This window comes from Calypte anna, chromosome 12 (assembly GCF_003957555.1).
Source record: "Calypte anna isolate BGI_N300 chromosome 12, bCalAnn1_v1.p, whole genome shotgun sequence".
NCBI classification, from domain to species: domain Eukaryota; kingdom Metazoa; phylum Chordata; class Aves; order Apodiformes; family Trochilidae; genus Calypte; species Calypte anna.
The window spans coordinates 12467306-12484505 of NC_044258.1; the positions used below are offsets into that span (position 1 = coordinate 12467306).

A 17200-nucleotide genomic window follows, 5' to 3' on the forward strand; every position below is an offset into this window, starting at 1 on the left:
GGGCGGGGCCAGCGCACCCCGGGGCGGGGCTGGGGAGGAGCGCGGGCACCGCCCTCTGCCCTCTCCCTCCACTCGGTCCCCCCACCCCGAACCCCCAAGAAGAGCCGGGACACCGCCGAAGTTAGAAATCACAATTTATTTCAAATAACGCGAGGGCACCCCTCCGGGAAACGTCTCCCGGGCGGGTTGCGCCGTCCCCGCCCCTCTCCAGCACCTGCCAAGAAAAGCGAGGGGTGGCAGCGGCTCTGCGGCCCCCCCGCAGCCCGAACCAGAGCGGGGCGAGGAGAGGGAGGGATTCCCAGAACGAGCGCCTCATTTAAAAATAAAGTTCTATTTTGAATTTTTTTTTTTTTAATTTTTTTTCCCCCACCCGCTTAAAAAGTCTAAAATTTAAAGAGTGCAAGACTATGATACAGAAACCTCCTGCTGCCCCCTCCCAGCGTGGGTACAGCGCTTTGGGCAGCGCCCACAGCAGCAGTCATGCAGTTTATATCACCAGTAGAAAATTTATTTTTGTTACAGTCTGGGAAGCCTGAGGACTGTTAGAGGTGAGGCAGCCAATGCACTAACACAAGCAAAGCTGAAATAAAAAGAGTATGGGATGCAAGGATGGAGAGGTGTCCGGTGGGTGCATCTGGAAAGGAGTGCAAAACAAAGAAAAAAAAACAAAAAGCAAAAAAAAAAGCAAACATTCCACATCTGCAGCAGTAATGCACCAAAGGGAAACTTGTACCTCAGAATTAACGATTCCTGATCCACTTTCTATTCACCTACATTCACGTAACCTCGTGACTCAAATAGGGCCATTTACTGATCTGAGGGGAAAAGCCTGGCCTTGTCTTTCAGTGTTGAGAGCTCCTGTTTCCTTCTTGCCCCCTGCCTCTCTCGCAGTGCCAGACACTTCACACAAAGAGCTCAGAGCCCCCATGTTCTGCAGGTTTCATCTTGGAACCTACAACATTCTGTACAACAGCAGTACAGAAGTCAACCAGCTCGGGCTGCAAAAGCACCTCAGTCCTGCTGTTTTCCCAGAGAGCGCAGAAACAGGATCTGTGCGTGCAAACCAGGACTTCCACCACTGTCAGAAAGGGCATTTGTTTTCTTTGGAAAACAGAACTACTGACAAAGCTCTGGTTTCAGAAAATTTGAAAGAATTAGGGGACACACTGTGCAATATGTGTTACTGTTCCTCAGCCAAGCATCTCAGAAGTCTGCTCAGGAGGCTTGGCCACAGCTCTGCAGTTGAGCTTGTCTACAAACAAGGATTCATAGCAAAGTATTTTGTGGGGGCACTGGAGAGGGAGGGAGGGAAGGCAGCAGGGAGGGAGAGAGACAAAACCCCATTCTCATCTAGCTCCAAGATGGACAATTATCTAACAGAAGTGAGAGTTCTTTGGGATTAGGGAACTCCACAGTCCTGTTCTGCAAAGAGATTAGGTGTTGTGCTAGTTACATTTAGACAACAAGAATACCAGCTTTTATCTTAATTAGTACTTTGCACATTACATTTTTAAAGAACAGTTTAAACACTGGTTCTACACACTGCAAACTGCTGGGTCTCAGCAAGTCTTCCCCCATAATATCTCTTGTGCCCATTGTGCCCAGATTTGCACAATCCCTTGGGAAGGGGAGAAGAAGGAGGAGGCCAACTTCTAGAATATATCATGATGAGGGCACAAAGACTTGCTGCTGGGAGCAGAGGAGGGAATTAAGTCAGGAAAACATGGCTGGAGTGGGGCTGTATCTACCTCTATGGCTCCAGCCTAGAGGGGAGTCAGAACAGGACACAGGAACACAGGGAGCAACACCTGAGCAGCTCTCCCTACAACCACAGGCTACCTCCCTGCCCTTCTCCCTGGCTCCAGCCACCTCTGCAGCCCTGCTCCTCCCTCAGATGCTTCCCATGTAACCCCCCTTCTCTGTCAGCAGCTCCTCCATACTGTATTCCCTGAGGACGCAGCCCATGCCAGGGACAGGAGGGGGAAGGAAAAGGCCTCTCAAAAATTTCTGCTGTGTACAACAAGCATGGCCATGGCATTAGCTCCTACAATAGCTACTCCTCTTGTAAATTGATGCACCTCTCATTAAAATCAATCTGCTTGATCATATGTGCTGCAAATACTTGGCTCACATGTATCTGGTACATGAAAAAGGCTCCAACAGCAGAGTTAGCTTATTCTGACATGCAGGAATTTAGCACTTTCCCCCAACTTCAGTTTAATCTCTGTCAAGCGACATTATATAAGGGCAACAGAGCACACAGGGATGCATCAAAGGCAACACTTCCATACAGTATGGAAGAGAATCCTGTGAGTTCCCCACAGAGGTGAAGATTTCCTCAGATCAGATTCTAGCTCCACCTCCCTGGTTGCAAACATATTCCTGGTACAGGTGACATTCACACCTGTGAAATGTTAACATGTGGCCTGCTTCCTGTAGCAAACAGGCAAGCCTCAGCACTTCAGTAACCTTTTTCATGTTAAGCCCTACTAAGATGAACTAGGTTTTCATATTTTTATTTTAGTGTATATTTTACATTAGAAAAAAGAATGTTAATAAAAAAGCTCCACATGCTCCTAACAATCAGTTTTTCTGGTAAGTTCCCACCAGTACCAATACTATCATACAAATAAATTAATTTTGCTAGTTAATTTTCTGCCTGGCTTGGTGCAGGCTCTGCACAAACAGCACACCTGTATTCAAGTGCCGACACGTGCCAGGGAGTGTGTTGTACATCATCTTTCCTCCTCATAATGTAGCAGTATTTACTCTCACCTTGAAGAATGGGATCAAATTCTCTCAGCCATGTGACCCAGCAGGCACAAATAAACTTTTACCAGGCTGCATGGCACTGTTATAACATGGATTGTTTCACTCTGCAAAAGCCCCAAGCCTTTATTAACAACTGTATACTACTATTCCCTCATCACTCACTTTGGCAATACAACACCCTCCCCACAAAAACAAGTAAAGCAAAAGTCTACATGGAAGACCTAAAATTAACCAAATGCAGATTGTGACCTGACTCAAGGCATATCTTCTCCAGTGTTAACCTGGTCTTTTCCTTACAATTCCTGTTTGATTTTGTTTATGTAGCAGGATTTTGCACAGCTGATTTACAAGAAAAGAGATGTCACATGTAATCATATGAAACCACAGCAACTGCTGGTCCTGTTGGGTCAGACACAGCAGAAGCCACTCTTAACACCAGCCACTCTCCTCATGCAATGCCAGTGCTACAATGCCCTGGTTAAAGGACCATTGGGAAATCTTGTTGAGATAATTTGTAACCTCCTTGAGTGTCTAGGAGGATTTTTGAGTCAGAAGAAGGGAGAGGGAGAAAGGGGAAAAGCCCATTAGATTTACAAGCAGATTAAGGAAAAACACTCCACTGCCAATTTATTTTAAAAAGGGTTGCGTGTTATTCTAAGGTTTGTCTGTATAATTTTACAACCGTTGAAAATTACATAATTGTAATGATCTAATACTATTAACAGCCATTCAGAGAAAAACTCCCTCCCCTTCTGAAACCATCACGGGCAGGAGGGAAATGTCCCAGGAAATATGCCAATCTGAACTCTGGCCTCTAGCCTGGCAGAAACAGAAACAGAAAGATAAGAGAACAAACTGGACTAAGATGTGGTGTTTGCATGTGTCTGACTTGCAAGGGGAGGGGTGGCTTTGTCCTTGGCCGTGTTCTCCCAGAGGCAGTGCCTGCTTATCCCGGTGAAGCTGCCATCACTTCACTCGCTGCTCTCACCCCTGCACTTTGTCACTTCCTCCTCTCTTATGTGTCATGGAAGTCTTTCAGCAGGGTCCTCCGTCTCTGCTCTGCTATGTGCATCTGATTCTCTAAGTCCTGGTAAAACAGAAGATGGAAACTGTTAGCAGGAACTCCCCAGAGATGAGCTGGTTTTCTTCAGGGAGAGATTCAGCTCCAGCCTGAGATGGGCCAACCTTCACACTTCACACACACTCTGCAGCACAAGAGCACAGATACTTTTTCTTTCAACATAGGCTCCCTCTGCAGTCACTTGGTTCCTGCTCTCTCTAACAAGCTGTGTACTTAAGGAATCTGCTCTTCACCAGAGGGCTACATGCAGTTTCCTCCAGAGCTTTCCTGGTCCTGTTTCAGTTTGCAGGACTCACGGCAGCTCTCCCTTCTCTTCTGCAAGGCACTGAGCACAGGCTGGCTAAACGTGAGTTTCTGGGTCTCGCTCCTCAGAACCCTCACTCAGCTGCCTCAGTGTTCCTGCAGAAGTATTAAGGCCAACAAACCAGGCCAGCAGGCTCAAGCAAGCAGAACACTTACCCCTCTGTCATAGCTGTCTGCTCGCTCCACCTTCCACGAGAGATTTTCAATTTCAGCTTCCAGCTGGGCCTGCTGGTATTCAAACTGCAAAAAGCACAATAAGAAACAGCCACAAGAAATCAGTTTAGTGGAGCAGTTTCATGCCACAAACTATACTTGAGGAGCAGACAAATGCATGCTGCTGACAGCTGTGCTGGCAGAGCAGGTTTGTGCCTCCTCTATCTGCCCTCAGCTATACAGCATTACTCTTCCAGGAGTTTCTTGTGTAAGCACTCTCCAACCTGCATCACTCAACTAATCCAGTCAGCCTAAAACCACTTCAAATACCTCCTAACTCTGCTCATTTAGCTATAAAATGGGTCAGAAAATGCTCTCAAAAGCAGCTCTGCAGGCAGAGCAGAGGGACTATTAACCACTGCTGGGAATGGTAACTTGTTCCACTGCACAGTTGGATACAGAAGGTAACATCTGTCCACAGCCTCAGAGAACACATGCTACAGGGAGACACTGGATGGCAGGTTGTACTGAACAGCTGAAGCAATTTAAAAACCTCTTCAGTGAAATTCACGGCTACCTTTGGAAGTGTCCAGTCCATGAGATGCTCCAAGCCAGCAAGCAACTTACAGCAGGAATAAAAAGCAGAGCTACACCCTGATTCAAGGCTGTAAAAGCTATCCTCTGGCAGCTGTCCACATGAAATAAGGCCCATGGCACTGTGTAAGTCTTACCAAGGAAACAAACACACACTTCCAGCCTCAAAACATTTGGGTAAATTGTTTGTTAGTGAAAGCACAGCCAAGTACCCTGGGAAAACAATTGAATGTAATGAATGAGAGGACTGAGCTGCTGGTCAGCTGCAAGTGAAGAGGAAAGGTGCAAACCCACCTATTATTAATTATCCTGTCCTGACCTCAGACTCATGACTAATATTTCAGACACTGCTAAGCTCTGAAATTTAGCCCAGCCTTCTGCCGACTACATCCCAAAAAGCAAAGAAAAGCACAAAACATCTTACCAGTTTCTTTCTGGGACCAGACTCCATGTAGTAGGCGTATGGATATGTGTACTGCAGGGTGTAACGACACTGTTGGGGAGTGGGAGTAAGAGAGAGAAAAGAAGGATAAGAGTCTCAGACTTGGAAGTCAGCACAGTCATATCTGTGTGACCACTACAGGCTAAGAAACTACCTTTTGACAAGCACAACTAGACACTTCATGGTGGGACTTCCTACACCTTCCTTGGCAGAACTTGTATAATTAAGTTATAATTTCTCAGAGGTTACTTCCAGATGACTTTTGGCTAGTTCATGTTCTAGACCAGAGGCACTGTCCCACGTTCCCACAACCCCCAAATTCCCTTCTTCATTTTGTGTTGTGAATTCAGCATCCTGGTGTGTATTCTTGTGCCAAAAGAAGCCACAACTACCCACCTTTGCAAGTAGTTTTGCAGCATTTTGTAGGTATTGCCAGTCTATCCATGTTCCCAAGTTGTTCATAACTCTTTCTTGGATTTTCTCCTGGATTCGTTGGTACGTCTGTGCCTCCAGCTGTAGACTTTTATTGTGATTCTCCCACTGCAAGGGGACAATGGAGAAAGAAAAAAACTATATGAGACCAGAACACTGCTGCTACAAAGGAGCAAGCTCTAGCAAGCAGAAATTGAAGTCAGGGAGGAGTCCAGCAAGGCAAGACATGCTGTGGGAAAGAACAGCAAGGCAGCACCTCCAGTAGCAAGTGGTGGAGGCTTTATACAGCAGCAAAGAGCAGGGTTTGAGCAAACCCAGCTCCTCAGAGAGGCAATGCCCCCTGGTTGCACAATGACATTCTGTTTAACAAAATGGAAAGTAATAGTGATTACCCTACTTACAGGATTTCTATAGAAAACTCAAGAGTTTAAATTAACATTTAACACTGGCTCAGTGAATACCAGCATTTGTGTGCATATTTTAAGCATGGTCTGGAGAGCCAGGAATGAACATATTTGTTTCATCACAGGAATTGGCTCACGGTAGGAAGAACAAACTCATTTTTAATGGGGAAACAAATGAAATGGAGCAGCATTGAGCCTCTACCATGTTCTCTTCTAGAGATGTTGCTCTAGAATCACATTGTATGGCCAGGTGCATCAACCTTGCTGTGTGGACAGAGGTGCTTTGACTGCAACTTTAAAAAATGAGATTACACAAGAATTCATGAAAACTATGGCATGATCAGTGGAGTAATAAACATGGCAGAGTTTATTTACTCTTTGTCTGTATAAAGACAAACTGAAAGGAACAGAAGTTCCCTGGTCCTGGAAGGAAATGTTTGGAGCAATATCTATTTACTGCAGTAGCACTCAGCCGACAGGAAAACAGCAGAGTGGCACACAGGTAATACAGAGTTTCTCTAGCATAAGGAAATACAGGAGGAAATATTATTTGCCTTGGATACAGTATTACTGTTTTGGATGGGATTTGCAGGGCAAACTTTTGAGTAAAAAACAACAGGGCTTGAAAATTCTGCAGATTCTCTTTGGGCAGTTTCTTGCACGGAGATTGCTGGCAATGACCTTTGCACCAGGCAGGGAGCATTAAAAGGCTACAGCAGCTCTGGCCAAGGAGATGTCTCCTACCCTCTCAAAATAGAACAAGTACTTCTTAAGGGCCTCCCTGGCCTGTGCTTGCTGACTCTGGTTTACAATATCAGGATTCTCTTTGTACCGACTGCATTCGTAGTACTCGCTGCCGTGAGTCTTCCAGTCTCCCAGACACATCCAGCAGAAGTCTGCAGAAAACAGCAAAAAACCCACTGTGATGCACAGAAAAAAACAACTTCCAAGAAAGAAAAGCTCCAAAAGACACAGCCCATCTGTTTTCAGGTATTTCTGTTAAGCCAAGAAACATATAGCAGACCTCTAGATGAATAGAGAGTGGACAATCAAATCCAAAAGTGAACTAATTAGTGCAAAATAAAGCCTGCACTCAGTTCTCTCAAGGGAAGAGCTACCCAGGTAACTTCAGATCACGGTGATTTATGACACTTCAAGTTAGGAGCCACTAAAGTGAGAAGAAAGTGGAGGAAAGAGCAATAGCAAAGCCTGGGTGACAATTTCCTGATTTCAGAGGGAGAATGTGAGTGTTCCGCTGGAAAGGAAAAAAAAAGGAGATTAAAGTTGCTACAATTTCAATCACTTTTGTGTAACTCAGAATAAAAGACTGAAAATTTTATTTCCGGAGTTCACCAGCCTTCTGGAATGCCAGTCACCATGGTACCTTGGCACTTGCCTGCTCACCCTTGTCACAGCTCCATCAAATCACGTCCAGTGCTGCTGAGGACTCCAAAGCAAAGGAAATGAGAGAGGACAGTGATCTTTAATAATCTTCCGAATAAGTTTCTGATATTGTAATATTTCCTGGTAGCACATTTAATTGGAAAGGCTGAATAAAAAACTGTCTCACTCCAAGGCAACAGAAATCACAAAAGGCCACAGAACTCAGGCTGTTAATTGCACAGGGGTGGACTGAGAAGTCCAACAGATAAGGTTACGCAGAACAGTTCACAGCTCCTGCAGTTTCCTATAGTTTGAAGCTCATTCTTTCCACCACTAAGCAGAAGGAGTTAAGCTGATCTGAGTAAATGGCTCAGTTCTTCCAGTATTTTCAGCTGACGATAAACACAATTACCTAGAAAGCACTTGGTCTCCCCTGAGACAGATTCCCCTGTTAATATTATGGTAGAGATGGAGACTTCTCTATACAGTGGACATGTCAATGAGAGGGAGCCAAACCAGCACTGAATCAAACCCAGATGAGATCACAGCCAGTGGGGGGAAAAAAAAAAGCAGCTATCACACACAAGTCTGTAATTAATATCCTGTCCACCTTTTTTTTTACTAGGGGGAAAAAAAATTCAGTTGATATTCACAATTTGTCTTCATATCACGAAGAAAAAAAAACCCAAACAGCAAACATAATCACAAACACTGCAGAGAAAACTGTCTGGTAGTCCTACTTACCATGTTTGCATTTGGAGCATTGCTGAAAAAGAAGAGATAGGAGGTACTGGTTAGTAGAAAGCAAGGAAAAAAAATGCTGCTTAGAACAAGGAAGGTGTGACACGTTCATGGAATTGCTCACCATGTGATTGCAGCCTCCATTCTTTTCAATACAGATATTGCACTTGGGACACTGGGGAAACAGAAGTATTTGTTAGTTAACATTTTGTCTCTAGCAGGCTTCTGAAGAATTGCAATTTACATGATTATTCCCCTCCTGCCTGCTTTTAATGTACACATTTGTGTCTATAGGAATATTAACACACATACACCCTGCCTCCCACCAATTCCTGACAGCTCTGTTTAAACGGGAGGCAGAAAGACAAAGCCAGGGCAGTTACACTGCAGCACTTGACTGCTTGCTCAAGAAAAAAAGTTTGCTGTTGTTACTCCTTGTAAAACTGTAGGTCTCACTCAGTTACCAGTTAGTAGTTGCTTGGGCACAGGACTGTAATTAACTCACATACAACAGCAGCTTTCCCAGCCACTTGGACTACAAGATAATCAGCACTTAATCCTGCCTTCAGCAGGCACTAACAGATGACAACTAAGCTAGCTGCAGAGAATCTGGATGACTACAGTGAAACCTACACACTTCTTCACTCCATCAGAGACCACTGGTGCCCTGGAGTGACAAGTTCAGTTACATTTTTTGGGTTGCAATGGTACAAAGAAGGAAGTGAGTTTTGCTGCTTATTATATATCTTAATGGCAGGTAAAATGTATGCCAGGACAACACTCAATATAACAGAATCTTATTTCTACAAAAGAGCATAGCAGAAACAATGCCACCACATGGTGACTCCTTCTCCAGAAAAAGAAGGGAATTTAGGATCTTTAATCTAGCTAAGTGCTTTCTTTCCTAACACAACTGAAGCTTGCAGATAATTGGCACTGTCACACTGTCATTTGCTACTGTAGAACAAAAGCCAGCTAAGAACTGTTTTAAAGTCAGGCCACAAAACCCACAAAATACATTAAAAATTTTAATTTGCAGACAGCTAATCTAGAGGATAAAGGTAGCAGATCTATAACTTTGCCAGTCAATTCTATAGGTAGTCTAGAGTGCACAATATGTAATACTATTTCTTTTCCTTGGATCTAAGTCTACTAGAAGTATGTAAATGGCTAATTTGCAGACTTCATCTACCCCATTTTGATGTCCTTGCCAAATCAAGCCTTTATCTCCCTTGCATTCCAGTTCACAGTATTCCACACAGTTGTTCAGGTTTAAACACCACCAGGGCTTTCTTTGGTACTGACTCTGCACTTACTGTATTCACCCCTCCCATTTTAAACACATCTCCATGGATCATTTCAAAGGACCCACACCATTCATTTGCCTGTAGGAGGGCAGTATACCTGACTGCCAAAGACACACACCAAGTCTGTAATAAGGACCATCAAGTCCTTGCTGCAGAAGGGCATTAATGCATAAAGCATTCTGTTGTGTTATACCACACAGTCCCTGGGGAGCTGTGAGAATATGCAGTCTGTGAAAAAGCAGCACACAATGCTCACACACATACAGAATTGTACCCTGCTTCCCAGGCAGGACCAGAGGACAAGAGAAAACATACAGGTGCTTGTTTTCTTACATCTTTAGTGTGAGCACTGATGTAGTTGGCTGTTTCGGAGTCATCTGCACACTTGGTGAGCCATTTCCGAATGGTAGCACAGTCTGTGGGTGCGTGGTACATCTGCCGACACTTAAAGCTTAACGAGGGGAAAGAAAAAAGGGAAGAAAGATAGAGACATTGATTTCCAAGGAGGTGACTCAAGAATTGAGATCCTCCTGGTGACCAAAATCTGGGAGGCTGAGCAAGGGCAAGGGACACAAAGTGCATTACTAGAGTGCAAAGACCAAGGCTGAGCTCCAGTCAACCCCCATGTCAGCTTTTATGTTCACCAAAAATTTATTCTCACACAATTTATTCTCACAACACATCAGACACTATGGAGTCAAAACACTTGTAATGAACTTAAAAATTCAATACCAGCAGATAGCAGTGATGCCCCCACATCTACTATGAGAATCTACCAGTCACTATGACAGTACCAGAATTTGTAACCTAGCCAAAATATGAGAATGGGAGATTTGTAATCCCTTCATTATTCAAGCTCTGCATTCCCTGGTTGTCAGAAGGCCTAACTCACAAGGAGTTGAGGGCTGACCACCAGCAGAAGTCAGACCCCAAGTGTCCAATTACTCAAGCTAACTCAAGTTACAAACAATTCTAGCAAAGCATTTGAGATGCTTCTACACATTGAACCTGTTGGCAAGCAAATGGAGTAGCTCCAAGGACAGAACACACTTTCCCCATGATCTTTAACCTTCTCTGTTTCTTACCAGAAGACCTCATTGCAACGATTGCACTGCACTCGCCGGGCTTTTGGCTCCTGTACCTGTATGACCATAGGGCAATCAGCACCAGGACACAGCTGCAGCTGATAATGGCTCTGTGAACATACCAAGGTGGTAAGATCAGCAGTGGGTGCAGAAGAGCATTGTCTTCATCTGTTCAAATTTAACCATTCCTATCCTCAAAAATACACAAGTCAGTACTTCTTGTTGATAAAGACAGTGAAACTTGTCACCACATCTTAGCCAACAGAGCAGACAAACCTTACACATTCAGAAAGGGACTGTTAATTACTTACCACTTCTCTAGAACGTGGAATTTAAATGGAGGGCCACAGACCAAATGAGCACAGCAAACAACTCCAAGACACCACCACCCCCTGCCCCAAGACAGTTTCATTCCATTTGAGCTCTTTCTCTATCTTCTCCTAATGCTCCAGAATGCACTCAGCTGCACCCTTGTGGTGGTGTTTCCCTCCCAAATGGTGTCTTCTTGAAGAGGGGTGACACCGCTCTTCTGCACTGCTTTGCTGCTACTTGAGGGTTATAGGTTACCAGACTACTTCCTATATATTTAACCCTAACAATTTCTGCTTTAATTTCCAAAAACATCACAAAATATTATTGAGCAAGCCAACTCAGTTGGGCTACAATAAGATGAGTGACTTTTTTTTTTTCAGAACCTAAAATATCTATGCAAGAGCACTAAGACTGAAGTTCTCAGCTGCAACACTGAGAATTATGCTTCAGGAAAAGAGCCAAGCACTAGCCAAGGAGTTACTGTGTGACCTTACAGCAGAATTTACTTTGGCAGCCTGCTAGAGCATTTTGTCAGAGAAGGTGTCCTAGACGAGCAGCCACATCACATTTATCAGGGACAATTTTGCTGCAGTCACTGTTTTTCTAATAAAAAAAGGAAGACACAAACAAAATTTCTGCAGGTCATTGGTGAATTGACCCAGTATATTTTAAAAGTGAAGAACACCCTATACCTCCACATAGTCCCTGAAGAGGTAGCGCCTGTATTTGTCTTTCAGCTCTTCGCTAGGCAGCAATGGAAACACAAAGTCTTCTGGTGTCCGAAGCAGGCAGTCCTGAGCCATGCAGGAAACCCCTGAGAAGGGAAAGCAACATTTTAGCACAGTGCAGCTTAGACTAAGGAGTGAATGCACAGCGAGCATTCCACACAGTTTCCTAGGTGCCATCTGTTGTTGTAGCAAGAGGGACACAACTGTGAAACAAATCTATCAGGGCTGATGAAAAGCTGAAGCCCAACTGTCTACACTGAAAGATGACAGGGCACATGTGCATCCAGGACTAGTAGGTGCTTCAAACAGTATTCATAAGGTCAGATTTAAAGAAGAAAACTGCATGATACTACCATGCCAGCACGAAGAACAGGCAAGGTAGAAACTTAAAGCAACTCTGGCAGCTGCTGGCTTCTACCTAACACAAAGGGAACAGACATTCACATCGACATCCACTCCAGGGGCAGTGCAACAACACATCATGGGAGATGCAAACACACAGATTTACAGCTTCTAATTTGTTACAGTCATGCTTTTGAGATCATGAGGGCAGAAATGCAACAAATGGATCTATAGACTTGAATGATTTGTTGCTGTAGTGCTCTCCAGGTGCTAATGCTAACCAGGGATTCAAGCAACACCTCTAGTTCACATTAAATTTGTCACAAATACTCATTCCATGCTCTCTTTTCTCATTACTGAGACATTTCTGACCAATTCAGCCAGACATCATCAGAACACCCAATGAGGCAAATACAGTCCCAGTACAATATTTGCCTTGAACTCACCAACTCCAACACCATCCTTGACAAGCACTGTACAATGCTGCTCCCAACAGCTGCGACAGAACTGGTGCTGACAAGCCAGAGAGAGCAAGTTCTCCTTCCGGACAAACTGCATACACACTGCGCAGTGATGGGAGGAATGTACCATTGCCTGGGAGAGAGACAAATCAGCATTACAGTGAAAGCATCCCAGCTCTGCTCTGGTATTCTCACCTCATCCACAGGCACTTGCATCACCTTCACTGCAAAAATGGTCTCAGGTGAGTGCCAGGACAGAAGAGGTTCATAAGCAGCTGCTGTGCTGCTGTGCATAGTCAGTCTTTCTTGTGAACTTCTTTAATTTCAGGGAGCACAACAGGCTGACAGCCATGACAGCCACTGAAGAGCCCCTGCCTCTACTCTAGTGCTATGCAGAACTCTCCTTTATTTTTCTGGTTCTTACTCTTGCCTTGTTTGAAAAATGGGGGAATACATTGTGTTAGTCTCTCCCTGAATTCATCAATGCTCTTTGTTAGCTGGGGCAGATGCTGTCACTGTTCCATAGACCTTGGAGAGCAGCTATAGCTGGAAGGAGGCTTAGCAGTGCCCCTTTACTGAACAGTGATTTTAGGTAAGAGGGGATGCAGCTGAAGGTGCAGCATGTAGAATCTTTATACAGAAAGGAGAATGAGCTCACAGACCATCATGTCGCATCTCTTCTGCCTATGCTACACTTGGCAAAGCAGGCATCATCCTTTCAGCTGAAAAGGATTAGAGGGTTTGTTTCAAGTCAGCCATAATTATGCTATTGCTTCACCAAACCACTGGGAAGCAGTCTGGATCACCCCTTGGGTAGCACAGAACTAATCCCTAGGCAACAGATCGAGCTCAAACACATCTTGGCTCACCCTTGGGACTTGAAGAACTAGGTCTAGCACATCATCATGAAACTGCAAACAGCTTTTGTAGAGTCTGGCTTTTATGTTCCTGTTTCCCTTTTCACTGAAAAGTCATATGATCTGTATTCACCCACTTGAACCTTTGCTACTCTTTGAGAAGCTTGTGCAAGACAGCCCTCAGCTTCCATGCCTGGCTCTGCATGCCAGAGGCACAGAGAGGCCGCACCGTGATACCCACCCACATGACCAGCTGAGCTTGTTTTATAGCATGAACACATGGAAAAGGAAATAAAACATCTTTGTTCTCAGCAGCCTCATTTATGGACCAGAACAAGATCCACCAAGCCTGCAACTGCACTGATTGCCTACATGAACTGCTCAACTTGAACAGAAAATGTGTTGCCTCAGGCTCCTCACTGCAGCTTCTCCCTGTAGGGTCACAGTTGCTTGACAGCACGAGCATCTGTCCCCAGAATATCATCATTCTGCATTAGGAGCTGAAGCACAGTGCAACTTCCCCTAGCACATCCAAAGTAATTAATGAACTGCCTATCACACCAAGTTTGTCAAGATTTAAACTAACTTTTTAACTGTGGTATCTCTCTTCCCAAAATGAAATTACCATTGCAGTGGAGAGTACTTAAGTAACAGCTTATACAAGATCCAGACAAATGTCAAAATACATGGACTTATCTGCAAGTATGTCAAACAACAAAGATTTTTTTTTCTGGGCTCTAGGCAGGTAATTTATTTTGAATTCATGAACTTTACTCCTGTAAGCTGTTTTAGCATTTTCACCCTCTGCTAGTTACACGTCAGTTCAAATGCCAAATCAGGCTTTTAAAATTTTCCCTCTCCCCAGCTGAGTGTTTCTCAGATGTAATATTTTATCACTCAAAATCTGACACATGGCAATGTGTTCCTGGGGTGACCATGGGTTGTACCAAGACACCCACTGAGAATGCAACCTGTAAACATGCAACAGGAAATTTCTATTTAAAGGGTGAAGTGGAACTATCTGGAGACCTGTGTAGCCCTGGCTGCAAAACACAAGCTGTTGGTTCAAATATCACTACTGATTAGCTCAGCAGCAACACCACTGGCTTAAGCATCCCTCAGCAGAGCAGTGTAGAAACCAGTCACTGTAGGGAAAGACAAACCCAAACCAAATCAGAAAAAAAAAATCTTTTCCAGCCACAGACAAGTTCTGTTCACTCTGTGCAGGCCAAGCTTCCCTTGAGTGTGTTTTACACAGAGAGCAGAATTGGAAGAGGCAGCCAAGCCCATGTACTCTACTCCTTCCATTGTGTATAACCACTCCTGCCAAAAACATGAGCTTTATCTTCTTGAGGCAAGTAATTCTTGAACACTATTTGCAAGACAATAGCAAACTTGCTATTTTAAAGTCGGGCACCTTTGAATGCATTCTCATTTAAGAAGTAAACCCAGCACTGAGTTGCCTGCTGGACCTGAGTTTGCAAAGGGTTAATGTGGGGCAGACAGCCATTAGTAATGCAATACTCTGGTGAGGTGGGTCAGAGGTGTCTGCCAAGGCAACAGACCAAAATAGTTAGCATACTTACATGTTTGGATGAGGTGGGCTGAACTCGTGCTTCTACTAGCAACTGGGCAGCATTAGACTTGTGTCTGAAAAGGCAATTGAAGAATGACCCAATCAATTTCTGAATACATTTTGCTCTGTTAAAATGTTCCTTCTTGCCTGAATGAATAACAGGCTCTGTGCAAATGTCAGGGTAGCTTTCACCAAGGGAAGTGGAAATGTGTCCTGTCTGAGGCTCTTTCACACACTGAGCTGAATTGTCACCAACAAAATTTGAGAGAGTTGCTTCAAAATCAGAAATGGGAACAATACTTCTTCAGTAATGGATTAACATTTCCTTCACACCCCTTGATGAGTATTTTTATGCAGCTCTCTCCCTCCCCCCAAAAGGTTAATTTTGAAGCTAAGATTTTTGTATCTAGAGCAGTCCCAAGTCACTGGCCACAATAACACAGCCAGTGAGGCTCCTGTCTCCTATTCCTTTGTAAAATCAAGCTATGCTGGTTAGATCTCACTATAATTCTAGCTTATTATCTAGTTAAGTATTTACTCTGTGACAGATTATCACCCTTTACATATGAAGCTGTCTATCAGCAGCCTTTGAATAAGAAGTTTTGTTGTTTGTGATTTCCATTGCATAAGAACATGCACATCTCCAGTAAAAAAATCACCAGTGATTTCAGAAAAAGAAGCAGGTGCTGTAAATCCTCCCTCTGCACTAACACTTAAGTTGTATTAGAAATCTTTAAGTTGGAAATGTCTCTTTGTACCAAGACAGAAGTTTGAGGATCAGAACAACTGGAGAACAACTTGCAATGTCACTGCTTTAGAAGTAAATCCTTCCCCAAACTTAGTCTTGTTTAAATCTCATGAGCTGACCTGCAAAATCACCCTGAGCTGCTATGCAGATATCTCACCCTCCGCACTCCCCAGAGAAAACCTTTCACAGGATGCATGGTAATCAACCAATCAACCAAAGATGCTGCAGCAACCTCCATACATTTTCCATACATTCACTGGATGGAGTTGCTGGCTACAGGGCCAAAAATGGCATAGCAGAATGAGTCAGACTGATGTGCTCTCTATTTTCAGACAATGTTCAGTTCTGAGCCGGCATTTTCTGGAGGGGCTGCCAGACAGCAGTGCCTCCTGACACGTTTCCCCTACATGTTCGGGCAGAGTCCAAACTCCCCTTTTGAAATCAGTTGGAGGGCTTTGTTATAGTGACACTGACCAAGCAACAAAGGGGCTGCACTTCTCTCCCACCATCTTCTCCAGCTCTTCAAATGCTTGTCAGCTTGGAAAACATCGCTGATGTTCAGAAGGAGTGAAAGCTTAAATGTGAATCTTCTACTGAAGAATGTATCAGCATAAGTTCAGTGTTCTTTATGATTTATGGCTCATATGTTCAAAGCAGAACATATGTTATCTTTGTATTTGTTAAAATAAATATATATAGATGCAACACTCTCAATCTGTTATCTCAAAGTTTAAGCTAAATGCATCTACAGGGTTCCCAACATGACAATAATTCCTCAGACTGAAAGCCATTTGCCACCACTATGCTCTCCCTGTTCTCTTAATTTCTTGCAGGCAATGCAGCCTCAAAAAAATAGTGGTTTGCTTCTGGTCCCTGGATTGGACTATGTGGCCTGCTTTCAGGTTTGAAGATGCTTGTCAGAAAAACACCTACAGATCACCTAAGCATTCTTGCAAAGCAAGGGGGGAAAGCACTGAGCCCAGCAGAGAAAAGACTGTTTATACTTACCTTTCCAAAATCTCTGAGATTTGCCAGTGGAAACTAACTAATACTAGCTTTGCAACAGCATGTGATACCTAGGTGGGGAAAAAAAAAAAAGTTAAGCATATTTTGAGGCCACACTTCTGCTTAGGACTATGATCTTATAGGTCTAGTAAATTGTACAAAGGCAGTAAAATATCTGAGTGATACTCAGTTCCATTGAACTGCTAGACATAATGTTGACAGTCAGTGCACATGCAATATACAGGTTGGAATGAAGCATGGACGTACTTAAACTCACCCATGTACTTCATTAGAACAGCACATAGAGAAAAAGAATCAAGTATTAGCTCATGGAAGCTCCACACCTTGTCCTGACCATGGTCACCACTTGAGAGGCCCAGACCAGAGTGGGATCAGTGCTCTCACTAAGTGTTCAAAGTAGGCACCATGGGGCAGACAGATACCACTTACTGAGCTGGAGAAGCTGTAACAAGC

The 17200-nt window shown here is 44.0% G+C and overlaps 1 protein-coding gene across 1 annotated transcript in view; it reads right to left on the reverse strand.

Moving 5' to 3' along the window:
- Positions 1–117: 117 nt before the first annotated feature.
- ARIH2 (ariadne RBR E3 ubiquitin protein ligase 2) overlaps positions 118–17200 on the reverse strand; it is a 33694-nt gene continuing 16611 nt past the window's right edge. The window contains exons 2-14 of the mRNA XM_030458201.1: positions 16730–16797; positions 14984–15047; positions 12526–12673; positions 11702–11823; positions 10698–10807; positions 9946–10063; positions 8430–8480; positions 8309–8330; positions 6926–7077; positions 5742–5885; positions 5328–5396; positions 4313–4396; positions 118–3859 (exon numbers count right to left, since the gene is read on the reverse strand). Of these exons, the coding sequence (XP_030314061.1) occupies positions 3788–3859; positions 4313–4396; positions 5328–5396; positions 5742–5885; positions 6926–7077; positions 8309–8330; positions 8430–8480; positions 9946–10063; positions 10698–10807; positions 11702–11823; positions 12526–12670 (1089 nt within the window). The 5' untranslated portion in view covers positions 12671–12673; positions 14984–15047; positions 16730–16797 and the 3' untranslated portion in view covers positions 118–3787. The remainder of the gene's footprint in view (positions 3860–4312; positions 4397–5327; positions 5397–5741; positions 5886–6925; positions 7078–8308; positions 8331–8429; positions 8481–9945; positions 10064–10697; positions 10808–11701; positions 11824–12525; positions 12674–14983; positions 15048–16729; positions 16798–17200) is intronic.